This window comes from Zosterops lateralis, assembly GCF_965231275.1.
Source record: "Zosterops lateralis genome assembly, chromosome: 12".
In the NCBI taxonomy this organism is placed as follows: Eukaryota; Metazoa; Chordata; class Aves; order Passeriformes; family Zosteropidae; genus Zosterops; species Zosterops lateralis.
This window is the reverse complement of record NC_139772.1, coordinates 9,776,746-9,790,262: the sequence shown is the minus strand read 5'-3', so window position 1 is coordinate 9,790,262 and position 13,517 is coordinate 9,776,746. Positions and strand designations below refer to the sequence as shown.

The 13,517-nt window shown below is 37.2% G+C and overlaps 1 protein-coding gene across 8 annotated transcripts in view; it reads right to left on the bottom strand.

The window, feature by feature from the left end:
- CHD9 (chromodomain helicase DNA binding protein 9) overlaps positions 1–13,517 on the bottom strand; it is an 85,260-nt gene that overhangs the window by 22,514 nt on the left and 49,229 nt on the right. For all 8 annotated transcript variants that reach the window (XM_083870517.1, XM_083870516.1, XM_083870513.1 and 5 more), the window contains 11 exons: positions 13,112–13,198; positions 11,654–11,791; positions 9,380–9,501; positions 7,913–8,156; positions 6,650–6,826; positions 5,674–5,817; positions 5,316–5,571; positions 4,295–4,505; positions 2,113–2,308; positions 1,152–1,319; positions 402–581 (listed from right to left, as the gene is read on the bottom strand). In XM_083870517.1, coding sequence (XP_083726643.1) covers positions 402–581; positions 1,152–1,319; positions 2,113–2,308; positions 4,295–4,505; positions 5,316–5,571; positions 5,674–5,817; positions 6,650–6,826; positions 7,913–8,156; positions 9,380–9,501; positions 11,654–11,791; positions 13,112–13,198 — 1,923 coding nt within the window. The remainder of the gene's footprint in view (positions 1–401; positions 582–1,151; positions 1,320–2,112; positions 2,309–4,294; positions 4,506–5,315; positions 5,572–5,673; positions 5,818–6,649; positions 6,827–7,912; positions 8,157–9,379; positions 9,502–11,653; positions 11,792–13,111; positions 13,199–13,517) is intronic.

Sequence of the window (13,517 nt, the reverse complement as noted above, 5' to 3'; positions counted from 1 at the left end):
TTTAGGCCAGACAATTTTTACCCTTATTCTCATATATATTTCCCCCTGCCCTTAATACATCTAAATACAAATAGATCTAAAACCAAATTTTTTTAAATATTCTTGGTTAATGCAGCTCATTGTATCTCACATAACCCCCAACCTTTTCCAAAGCAGCACAGATCCATTACTCATCTTTGCTCAAGCACACTCCTTGCACCTGGCATTTACAGCATCTGTGGCAATCTGATTTTTATGTGCACTTTAACATAAACACACATACACAAGACCCTTAAACATGTACCCCACACACACCCCCATTAAACACAAGTAAACATAACTTAAAAATAAGGCCTGAGCTCTACAACATCCAGTCACATTCACAGCTCTTCACTGTCCCAGAACACCCTGCTGCTCTGCACCTTGGCAAATGTGGAGCCTCTTCCCTCGGACTCGATTGTGATGGTTTTGGTGCGACGCTGCAGGATCTGGTCAATGTCCTCCTCACAGAACTTGGAGCCTTCATCCTCTTCATCCATTATGGCACCATAGGCACCTCTTCGAAGCAAGTCTTCTATTTCCTTCTTGGAGAGCTGTTGGATCTGAGCAAATAAAATCAGGTTTAGATAGTCAAGAAAAAAATTCCTGAAGTCTTTACTCTTCCTCTTTCCCATCTTTCCACAACCCAACTGTGCCTTATGATCTATAAGTCTAAATCTGGAGTATTAAAAGCTATGAGAAAAGTCTAGCTGACAGATGAAATAATAAATTAGATGCTTACAGTACACATTTTTACAAGCATGCCTCTTTTTTGGGGGCTATTCTTAACACCATGATGTGCATATTTATTAAAAAATTACCTGTTCATACTTAAATTACAGTAACACATTATCTTAATATGAGAAGATACAAGGAAAGAAAGAGAAACTTTTCCTTGTTTTAACTTTGACATTATCTACCTTTTATTTTATGAGGCAAGAAATAGCGAAAGATTTATCAGAGAAACTGACTAGATTTAAAATTATATCAGCTATATTGCTAGTTCACATCAGAAAACAGAATTGAGATGCAAACGACAGAAAAAGGGATAAGTGGCAGTTTCTGTAATTTAAAGTAATTCCCACGATTACAAAAGCAAAAGGAAGGTTATTTCAGGAAATGAATCTACATACACCACCAACACTGTTTTCTCTTCCACTCATACTCTGCAAGACAGCCTTATCCAGTCCCAGTTTCAGGCTTGCTCTGTCAAACATCTCCCTCTCATAGGAATTCCGTGTGATCAGCCTGTAGACCTTCACTGCCTTGTTCTGGCCAATCCTGTGGCATCGGGCTTGAGCCTTTGGAAGGAAGGGAGGAGGGCAGTTAGAATTTAGACTTACCTAGGAATAACATGCTGATTTTTAAAAAAACTGCTGCTGCTGTAGCCCAATCCAAGAATAGGAGAATGAACTCAAAAGGAATCAACACACATTTAAGCAAACAGAAGCTATCAGATATTTTTCACATTGTGAACAGTTTTCTAAACAGCATAGCAAGAAAAATGCAGGTGAATGACCTGTGCTGAACCCTCCCGACTTCCCTCGCAGTAACAGCAGCTAAAAAGACCCGCTAGCTCCTAGTTAGCTGATCTCCTGATACAAACAGAAAAGGAGTTCCAACTTGAGAATTATTTCAATTTCAGCATCCAATTCCTAGATTTGATTAATTCACTTTTTCTTAATGCATATTAATCCTTTTCTGTATATTATGTTTCAACTGAACACCTCAATTTCCATAAACTGTGTCAGAGAGTACAACTATAGTGTAATTCAGTCAGTACATTTCATTAAGTCAGTATAATTCACTTAAATACAGCCCCTGGGTTCATCAGTGTCATCAATTATTAAGGGTTTTATCAAATCACTGATTTTACCTGTGCTGTATTTTTCAAAAGTAACTGATTTGAAAGAAAAGTTCTCAACCAAATGAAATCTCTTCTGAATTAAAGGCATCAAAAAACTTTGAACGCATGCCTTAAAAACACGAACCTTTTACAATTATGTGCGTTCAAACAGAGACAATATTCAAAGCAATGAAATTTTTACCCATCGGGTTTAATTAGGGCTCTCTACCACGCTCAAAGAAATTTACCTGCAGGTCATTCTGGGGATTCCAGTCAGAATCAAAAATGATGCAGGTGTCTGCTGCAGTGAGGTTGATGCCCAGGCCCCCAGCCCTGGTGCAGAGCAGGAAGACGAAGCGATCTGAGTCTGGTTTGCTGAAGCGGTCGATGGCCGCCTGCCGGAGGTTCCCGCGCACACGCCCGTCGATGCGCTCGTACAGGTACCTGCACAGGGCCACAGACACAGCACACACTGCTGTACAAATGGGTTTGTAATGGAAAGAGGCCTCTGAACACCTCTACTGCTTACAGATTTATTGTCTGCAGTGCAGGACAGCGATACAGACTAACTTAGCAGCGGGTAACGTAACCAAGAATCATGTCAGAACTTGCACAGCTGTAGTACCAATGCACATCAGCAAGTCCAAACATTGAGCATTTTAAGACAAGCTCTTCTGTTTTTTGTCCACTAAGCAATTACCTGATTATAGGTGCATTACTTAGTTGCACTAAAACACGCCCTAACCTGAAGTCCTATGTGCACACTCAGGTTTTTCGCATATTATCCTTGGATCCCTATCTGGGGTCACAGAAGCAGGAAAGTGGATTCTTGTATTATACATCAAATTGCCTGAACACATTAAGGGTAACAAGCAATCAGCAGAAACCAAAACTTGGTGAGCTGTCATTGGACAAACTGCATACTGATTCTGTAAAGATTAAGAGAAATGGAACAAAAGGGACATGACAGCACCTTTAACAGTCTTTATCAAGGCTTCCTAGATGAAACCCAGCAAATTTTCAAGCCTGAAGTGAAACTGCCATTTGTTACCTTTGACAATTACAAAGACTGCTTTGAAATTTCTGAAATCAAGCAAAATGCTTAAAAAGGGAGCAAATACTTCTGTACTTGTAAACTGAATAACAAGCTGAATGCGTATCTAGTAGTCAAAAGGCCTCACAACCATTTTTCTTCTCATCAGCTATAAAATGGCACAGCAGATAATCCACAGGACCACAGGCATTCTGGCAGGCAGCCATCTATTTCCTACAGGCCTGAATTCTGTTAAGTGCTAAGTCTGATCATGTGCGCACTCCAACATTTCTAATCAAATGGCAGCACACAGCAAATTTCAGCTTCCATGCATTTCAAAAGATTCCAGCTGTAGATATGATTCACTGGTCTAAATGTAACAATGCTGCAGAAAAAGGAACATTTTCCATACTGAATTATAAGTACTACTATGAAGTTAAAATTAATCTTTTAAAATTAAACAGAAACTGTCGCACTCCCAGTTCAAAGAGACACCTTTAATATAAAACTATCATTAAAACAGATATTAAAATAATCTACTATCCAGTATTCCAGTATCCACTAGAGGAAGGCTTAACATTAATAATTTTTTTTTTCAACATGTTAACTCTGTGTTACTATGATGCAGTTCACTGACAATTACACACTTCAAAGCAGAATGTACATTGCAACAAATGGTAAAACAACAACTATGCCTTGTCATAGATTTTCAGGTTGATACAGCAACTAATTGTCCTCAAGTTTAAAGTTTAAGGTTTTATGCATTTATTTAGTCACATGCTCAAATAAGCATTTCGTTTCCATGGAGTCAATAGTCTGGAATAATCAGAGGGTGCAATTACATGTGATGGCAAAAGCCAGCCTAAGGAGCAGGTTTATGGCTGGCAGTTCAGCTCTGCTGCAAAATTCAAAGCAGTCAATTTAGCAAAGACAGGAAGAACATTTGCACTTTTACATTAATAAAAAGCACATCCCCAGTTGTTTTATCCCTTCGTGTTTATATTGCTTTGGAAGGAGCTGTATGTTGGACCCATCTGGTTCCAGTTCAAGTAAGTAAGTAAAGAACACATTAAGTGCTTCCTGGGGTTGGGACAAGCAATGATAAGCTTGAACTTACCAGGTTTCTGACAGATGTAAAAACACTATATACATAATTCAATGTTTAATGGAAAAATCAACAGACTGAAGGCACATTGTTTACTCAAACTGGACAACCTCTTTTGAGTTTTTCTCTCAAGTTTTTAATTAGTTGTGAACAAATGATCACAGAATACAAAGTTACACACTGATTAGCAAACAAAGAAAACAGAACTCCCAGCTTTGGTGGGCTGCTGTCATTAATCCTGCACTTCCATTCACAGAACAATATACTACAGGATACAAAAGATGAATCTTACCTTTTATGTATAAGGTAATCCTCCAAAATATCAAGGCAGCGCACCATTTGAGAGAAGATAAGGACCTTGTGGCCTCCTGCTTTCATTTTTGGAAGAAGCTTATCAATAAGAACCAATTTACCAGCAGACTGGATCATTGCTTGCAGGTGGAAGTCAGGAGCACTTGGATTATATGTTTCTTTAAACTCTCCAAGGATCTTCTCTTCAGCACCTATCAAAGAATGTATTTCCAGGTCTATGGATGTATCAACACAAATATCTCCACATACATTCCAATCAAAGACACCAAAATCAGTGCTGTACTCTAAATATTTCCCTTTAGGCACTGATGGAGACAGAAGAGAGTTCTGGAGGGATCTGAAGTCTAAGCAAGAACATCTATTTTTATCAGCTTTGAAAATAAATCTTAAGTTTTTAAGCAGAACACCACAGAAAAAACACCTTGAATGAGGTGAACACCCCTCCTCCAAATTTTAAATACTTATTCTCAAGTATTATATGTAAAAAACTATTAAAAAAAAGATAATTTGTCTTTGTGATACTTTAAATGGGTCATGAGTCTTTGCAAAAAAACCCCAGTATTTTGAATACTACTTCTGAAACCACAGCCAAAACTTTTAAAGTGTGAAGTGTATTTTCTTGCAAGTCAGGAAAAACACCGGTTATTTAGTAAGTGAGAAAAGCCATTAAGACTGACAGAAATCATGTAATTTGAAAGAAGTATTCATTTTAAAGCTTAGATCTAAAAGTTCTTGCTCATACTGCTTTTAAAGAGTTGTACCATTTCCATGAAATAATTGCTTCTAAATGTTCTGTAAAATCCAAGAAAATGAGTTCAAGCTTCAGGCCTCAAATATGCAAATGCCTCATAACTTTGTCTTGTATCTATCAAAAAATGTTTCCACCTAATCCAATTCTTGGAAAATCCAAAGAAAATATCAAAGAATTACAAAATTCTTACATGTTTTAAATAAAAGCAAAAAATAAGTATAAAAAAACCCAGTCCTTATCCTGTATTTACCTTTGATGAGATAAGGGTGATTACAACATTTTCTGAGTTCCATCATAGTGTTAACCAGATTGGGAACATTTGCCTGCCCTGCTCCTTTGGATAAGAAAGCAAAATTCTTCTCCAAAATCGCTCGGTAATATTTCTTCTGAATATTAGTTAGTTCTACTTCAATTATGGTTTCCTCCTTAGGAGCCAGCTTTTTTTCTACATCTTCTTTTAATCTCCTGAGCATCATGGGTTTCAGGATAGCTTGTAGTTTTTGAACCTAAAGGAAGCACAACCATTTGTTGGCACATGAAACAAGGTCATACTGCAGCTCAGTGAAAAGGCAGTTCCTCTTAACTCTAAAGCTCAGATAAACTCATACCTGTTCCTCTGTTTTAAGGTCTCCAAACTCTTGCATGAATGTGGATTCAGCAGGAAAACGCAATGGTTCCAGAAAATGAAGGAGGCTAAATAGTTCTTCTACTGTGTTCTGCAGTGGGGTACCTGTTAACAGCACTTTATGCTCCTAGAAAAGGAAAAAAAACCACTTTACATAACCTTATCTGCACACATTTGCAAAAATGTTTGCATTAAGTCTGAGCATCAAAACCTGAAAATATAATTTCTGTGTGTCACTAGCCATACAGGTAATTCAGATAAGCAGATTTATTAAAAAACCACCAGTATTTTCTAATAGCTTTCCTTTAAATTTTCTCATCCTGCATCTGCAATGAAGGAGTGAACACTTCAACTTTGCCTGTAATATTCACAGATTTATAATCCTCCCTTTCTATAGTGCAAAAAATGTACATTGAGCATGTATCAGAAAGTAACTCAGAGGACATTGAGAACACAGAGGAAAGCAATAATGAAGCAATAAAAAAATGCAAAACTAGTCTAGGATGCACCTGATACATGGTAGTATTTGCTTTTAAAAATCTTTAGCTGTATAAAATAAAATATTAACTACGGGACTAGACAATCAGTCTAAAATTCTACTACTTGCATGCTTTTATTGTTAAACAACTTGCTTAAAACACTTTCTAAATTTTAGCACATTGCACAAAAACTAAAGCAAATTTTAAATTATATTTTCATCCTAATCAAAACAAAAACGATACAACAGTATCATCAGAAATAGATTGTGCTTACAGTGAGAACTTGCCACATTTTGTTTAATCACAAATATACCAGCATAAGCTATCAAACCACATATGTTTGAAGAGTATCAAGAATAGTTATCTCTCAAGAAACCCTGCTTGAGAGGTCTTTTTTTGGCATGTAAAGCAAGTTTTTAATTTATTATTGTACTATACTGAACTAAAATCAACCCCAGAAAGTGAACTATAGTTACTCACAAGGTTCATTAATTTTAGTCCTTCCAAAAGTTTGCAGTTTTTGTTCTTCAGTCTGTGAGCTTCATCAATAATGACACACCGCCACTCGATTGCATTTAATTCTGGACATCCACCAAGAATCATTTCAAAAGTTGTGATAATGGCCTGGAACCTGTAGGTACCTCGAACAATACGGCCCTAAAAATTCATCAACACACACAATTTGTTACATTCCCTCCCACCTACTCCATTTACAGATTCTGTTGAAATTTTGCCAGGAGCCACACACTGGATTTTACATTATAAATGGCTTTGTCATCACACTTAATAATCTTTGTAACTCTCTAACTAATACTAATGAACAATTTTTCATGGACCCGAATCCAGTATTATCTAAGCAACAGAAAAAATGTAACCCTTTTCAATTACCATATATGACCATCTAATAGAACTGTTTCAAAAGGTGCATGTAGATAAAACCTCAATTCTAATGCTGAGAAAATCTGAGAGTGACAGGAAAATTCTGCAGTTCATCAGTCAAAATATATTATGTCAATACAGTTAGCACTCATACAGTAAATAGTCATGGTATCACCTAAGAACTAAATGAGAACTTTTTATCCAGTTTACTCCACTGGTCTGACAAGAACACGTAAGGCCTTCAGCAAGGCACTACAGAATAACTTACTAGGCAAACAAGATGTCATTTTGATATTTAGCACTAATTAATAAAAGTTCTCAGCTTTATCAATTTTGAAGAAATACCATGAGAATTAAAAAACATTATTTATGCACAATATATAAAAAAGGGAGAAAAAAAACCCTTTAAAATAGTCAGGTTTCAAGTTTTTCTCATGTCATTTAATGTTGTGTATTTCAGAAAAGCAAGTTCAGACTGTACACAGTTAACACCAGCAAAAGGAAATCAGCTACATAAAGGTAGCAGAGCTTAATCAGTATTAATTTTTTTCTCCCTGCTCTTCAAATTCAGGACCCAACTGCAACCATCTGTGTACACTTTAATCTCCACAAGAGTACCAGCGTCACTGCTATTCAATTGCAAAATTACTCAGCACAGTGAAGCAACACACACATCTTGCTGCAAACACTGCCACTGAATTTACCCAGTAAGCATTTGTTGAAGATGTTCCTATGTAACATCCTGGAACGCGAAGTGACTTTCACCAAGATAAAGCACACAGAATGTCAAGTACCCTTTCCCTTCTGCCACCTGAGCAACATGTTTTTTGGGTGAGTTACTGCACACAAGTGACGTTCCAGTACCTGGGAGTCCCTGAAGTACATCTCATACTGCTGAATCATCTGCCTGCTGATCATGCTGCCGTGGTACACGACGACGTTCAGGTCAGTCCACGTGCGGAATTCCCTCTCCCAGTTTGTTATGGTGGAAAGCGGAGCTATGATCAGGAAAGGGCCCCTAATACCAGTCAGCAGGATTTCATACAGGAATGTAATGGACTGAATGGTTTTGCCAAGGCCCATTTCATCTGCTAAAATGCAATTTCGCCTGAAAGCAAAAAATATTTATTTGTTACAATCGTCAAAGAAAGTACAGACCCTAAAGCTGTTACTAAAACAAACGATTTACAAAAAACAAAGCTCAAATATACCAGTTTACAACTGTCAAAACTGAGGCACTGCAAAAAGACCCTTGAAAGCATTCCCTAGCTGAAGTGAAGAATGTGCATAAAAACTTTGTGTAAAGCTTTGCATCAGGTTTAGGACTGTCAACACCTGATAATGGAATGTTCTGCGAAGTTCTCTTACAAAAATATTCCAGAAAGATTCTTTTGGGACTACCTTTGCCCTAATTAAAGGAATTTAAATTAAGCAAGTTTTCTACACGCACATTCACCTTGACAAAACTGCTAAAAATTAATGAAGATTCCCTAGAAATCACACATGGGAAGTATCCCAGCTACACTCACATGAAAAGAGTGCATTAGAGCATCATTAACAAATTTCCCTTTTTGACTCCAGAACTAGACAAATGCCTATAACCAAATTACTGCATGAAGCACCACTCCATGCTCGCCCTCAGCCTTACATTCCAGCCCTTCACTCTGCAGATGTCACACAGCTCTGCACTGCTTGAATGAGAATTAAAATCAGATTTCCTTCTGCAGATCAATGACATGCATGGTAAAATGCTACACCTGCTGCCATCATCCCTATAAGGGACATGCAACTGGTACTTTGGAAATACAGCAAGCAGGAAGATTTATTAACAGAAAATCAACTTAGAGAAAATACACCATTCTGGAAAAGATATTTCCAGTGATTACATTTCTGTTTATAAAACAGAGCATTAATGCACAAAACTTAACTTTAGCTTAAAACACAGATAATGCTATTATCCTCAAGCCTTACTTTTGAAGAGAGGTAAGTCTACCATACTATTTCTAGCAATCATTTTGAGAGATGCAAGTCTTTACCAGTTTCAAAAACTGTGAAAAGCTTGAGCTTTGGTTGTTTTTGCTTCAATTTCCTCATAGCTATTGAAAATTTATTTTCAGTTATGTTAGTTGCATTATTTTAATATTTTGTTGGTTTTTGTTGATAAAACATCTTTGCACACCCAAAGGGAGAAAAAATTTGTTCCAGGTACATCCCTTTAGCTATGAAGCAGAGAAACTGCAATTCATTTAGTTAAAACAGTATTCATCACAATAAAAGTGATTTGCTCCATACAGTTTAAAATCTAGATTAAAAAATATTCCATGCATATACCTATTGTACCAGTTGAATAGGAGCCAGTTAAGTCCTTCCAGTTGATATTCCCTGAGCTGATTGCCATTTTTATATTCCCTGGACTGCTCTATCTTCTTCCAGGAGTTTGGAGGTGGTCGGTCCTTTAAGGGAAAGATTAATAAATGTACAGATTGATACACGCTTTATTTTTCCAAAATATCTAACCCCACTATTTTAGTGTATCACTTCAGATTTAGAATGTTATTATTCAACCTTAAAAGTGAAGTGTCATTGTTAACATCAGTTACTAATTAATAGTCTTCAGAAATCTGAAATTTGTATTTATTTTTCTCTATGAATTACCATTTTTAAAATTAATTTAAGTCTATATAATTAAATTAATCAACTGGTTTCTAAAAAATAGAATACAAATACTTTGGCAGAAATAATATGGCACACAAATTTATATACGTAATTTCAAGACTACATGAAGTTTCATTTTGGCAGCTCTAAGAACAGGCAGCTGACCTGCAAGAGAGCTGAGTATTGGATTAACAACATCCCTGAAGTCTTAAGCAGCTCTGGAAGCTGATGCTGAAGCAGTTTGGGCATCTGCACAGTTACTGTGCTCTTGCCCTCTGCCTTCTGCACTTGTCCTACAGTGCTGATCACTGTGTACCACTGCCAATGCAGGAAGCCAGGGCCAGTAGGACAAAAAAGTAAACTTCTGAGAGGTTTAGTGTCCTGAATAGATTTCCCCAAGGGATCAGATCAAAACAGCATCAGCATCAGCAGGGTCATGGTACAAAACAGACAGAGTGTGGAGGTGTATCACCTTCAGGGCCCTCACAAGCTAAGGAAAACTGAGAGGTAATGTGTAAAATATTTATGTATATACACAAACACAAATTCCCAAGCCTGGAGCCGGAACAGTCTGGCCTCTAGCTTAACAGGCAACTAAGAGGTGAAATCATGCAGGTTTTGTCTGATACTAGGTAGGATTTTAGCAGAAAACTCTTCTGATAGCTCCTGCATCCCAACGTGAACAAACTCACACATTGAAGTGAAGTAATTTTAGCAAGAGCTTTTCTCACCAGCTGTACTTCCCCCCCCCTCTCCCTCCCCATCTCTCAGCATTTATAAAAGCTTGCATTCACTCGAGACTCATGTGGCCTTATGTGGCAGCTCTGAATTTTCCATGTGAATTTTCTCCCTCTGCACTGCCAGCGTCAGCATCACCTGAGCCTGGGTCTGGGCACAGCAGGAGCTGTCCCTCCCCAGCAGCTGTGGCTTCCTCCCCTCTCCCACCAGCTGCCATCTGTCCACTCCCCCACTCCCAGAGCAGCCATGCTCCTGCTTGCAGGCCTGCAGTCAGCAAATAATTTCTTGTAGCTGCTGGAGCCTGAAGCAAAAATACTTGTTGCTGATGCTGAGATGACTGTCAGTTGTACAGTTGCGCTTTAATCATCTTTTTCTCTCACAGCCAAATATGGTAACAGAGGTAGAAAAGCTCTTCTTCCCACATGCTAAAATGTCAGGATTTTAAATAAATATTACAAAAATGAACTCGATATAATATGAAGATGTTAATCGTGACTACTGTCATTATCTGTAGATGGAAAAACCATTAAATAAATTCCAAAGTATCCAAATTAAAACACTGTGCATATTTAGTTATGTAAAAGAAGTTAGAACAAGTGTTGTACTACACCACGCAGGACACATGTCCTACTCTGACAATGACATACAGGACTTGAAATAGAACTATTTTGCTTTCTCCCGCTCTAGGAGACAGAAGATTGATAATTTCAAGATCAAACACATTTCTTTATTACATGTGTTTTTCTTCCTTTCAGCAAGCTCTTTAACAGAGACAAGAAAAATAAAAGCAGGAAGAAATTACAGAACCTGTTTGACAGATCTCATTTGCCAATTCCCTTCAGTGCTGAAGCACAAAATTTAACTCTCTTCTCTAAAAAAATGTCTTAATACGTCATTCTGGTTTCTGTCATTTTAAAGGTGCTCAGTTCTGTGATAGCCAGTTTCAACATGTGCCTCCTTGCTCAGTTAGAAACTCAAAGTCACAGAACTTCAGTTTTTTCCCTAAGCAAAAAATTTTATTTTTTAGAGTAACAACTAAGATAAGTATATTTGTCTATGCGTACCTGAGTATTTTATTATTCCTAGGTAACAAGGCACACAGATACTTTACACAGAATGTCAATAAGCCTGATGTTTTAACACAGGAGTTTAAGGTTGGAAAAACCAAGTGAGATTTACCAAGATAGACAAGTAAATTAGATATAATTTTACCAATCTCCTTGAGTCAGGCCTGGAAGCTTGCAATTGTTCAAATTCTTCTATTTTTGCTTGATCTACATCTTCTTTCAGCTCCCACGTACTGTCTTCATATGGCAACGAACACCATTTTACTAAATAGTAAATAACAGGCTGCAGAAGAAAATTCTGAATGTTATCAGTTTTTAATTTAGTATACAGACTGTTAATATGCCTTACTATTAGAGTAGCTTGCTTACACAAGAGCTGGAATCAAAAGCATATTTCTGACTATTTTTTAAATGTTCCATGCAGATTCTTGTTACCTACTTATTTATCCTTGGCTCCCCACACTCTGCCACTTTCTGTAGACCTTTTCAATCCCACTTACCCACAGGTAAATCTTGTTTTAGTCTCAAGAAAGATAAATAACAGTATTTGTGATATTTGTGGAAATGGGGCAGGGCAGCAGAACCAACTAAGAAGTGCTACCCAGGACATTTCCTCCACTCTCCAAATCAGGTTACCTGGGGCTAAACCAGAGCCTTAGAGCTCCTAAACCAACAAAACTTTGATAAAGCTTTACAGGCTTGATGAACAACATACAGAAAAAAAAGGAACCAAAGCAGATTATCTTATTTAGATTCAGTACATAAATATTTAAAAACCAAATAAAGAGTCATCCTTCCAGAAGCTGAGGGGAAAGTCTTATGACTCTTATGACAACATGTTTTTTCTAAAAGTTTAATAGTGACAAATCTGCTGCATACAATGAAAAGTCAGTCTAACTCTCAACCCTGCTTTGGGCAGATTAATGCAAGAATCATTGGGTAAAAGCCTGCTCAGTTTGCTATCCACACAGGTAGAATAAGCATTATAGATATCCCAACAGCCTTAATCAACAATTTTCTTCTCAGAACTTAACAACTTTCCTCTTTGCTTGTCTCAGACTCCTTCTGAATTTTGGCAATTTAATTGTTTGATTTGCTTTTCTATTTTCTTTTTTTAATCTCAGGATATTTTTGTTCTGTAATAGCTTTCCAGAAGAGGTACTTTAAATTAAAAAAAAAAAAAAAAGTTTTGATAAATACAGAAGGAAAGGTTCACTGGTGACTATCAAAGCACTTCAGATCACTGGCTGCCTAAAGCTTTTATTACCAGTGACCCCATGCCACTATCAGAGAGGCAGGACAGTATATGGGATCAGCCTTTTGATGGAACTCCCAAAACAATTATTGAGCCTCACATTTATGTCAAGTCAATACCTAAGCTTTGCCTACTATGACCCTTTAATCCTAATAAAAATATAAGCTATTAAAGGCTGAGCTCTCTTTCAAATCCACAGCTAGCACAGGAAAGAACAAGACCATCATGTCTCATTAAAAATATTACTGAAGCTTTAAAATCATTTGTTACTTGGAGATGTGATAAAATTACAATTGTCAGACACTACTTGGAGCTGTATCTTCCTGACTTGCTTTAAGACATATTTACCTCACCAGTGTCTTTATCTTCACAAAGAGACACTTCTAATACCCGGTCTACTTCAACATAGTCAGGATTGAAAGGTTCCTCTTCCATCTGCAGTGAAAGATTAATAAAATCAGTAGATTGACAAAAATAGTTGGCATTTGCTAAGACTTGGGCTCATTGTACACAAAATGAATTTGGTAGCTGGAAATTATTGAGGTTTCTGCACAGATCTTGAATTCCACACCCCATGCACACACCCCCTTGGTTCTCTTGGGCAACACACACTCAAGAGAGATTTGATACTAGATCCATTCATTCTGGATGAAGTGCTGTCTTGTGGAAATCCTACAGAAACTCACCATACTGACATAATCCTTCCCTCATTACGACTTCCAAGTAGTTAGTCAACCAATTCCACCATGTAAGT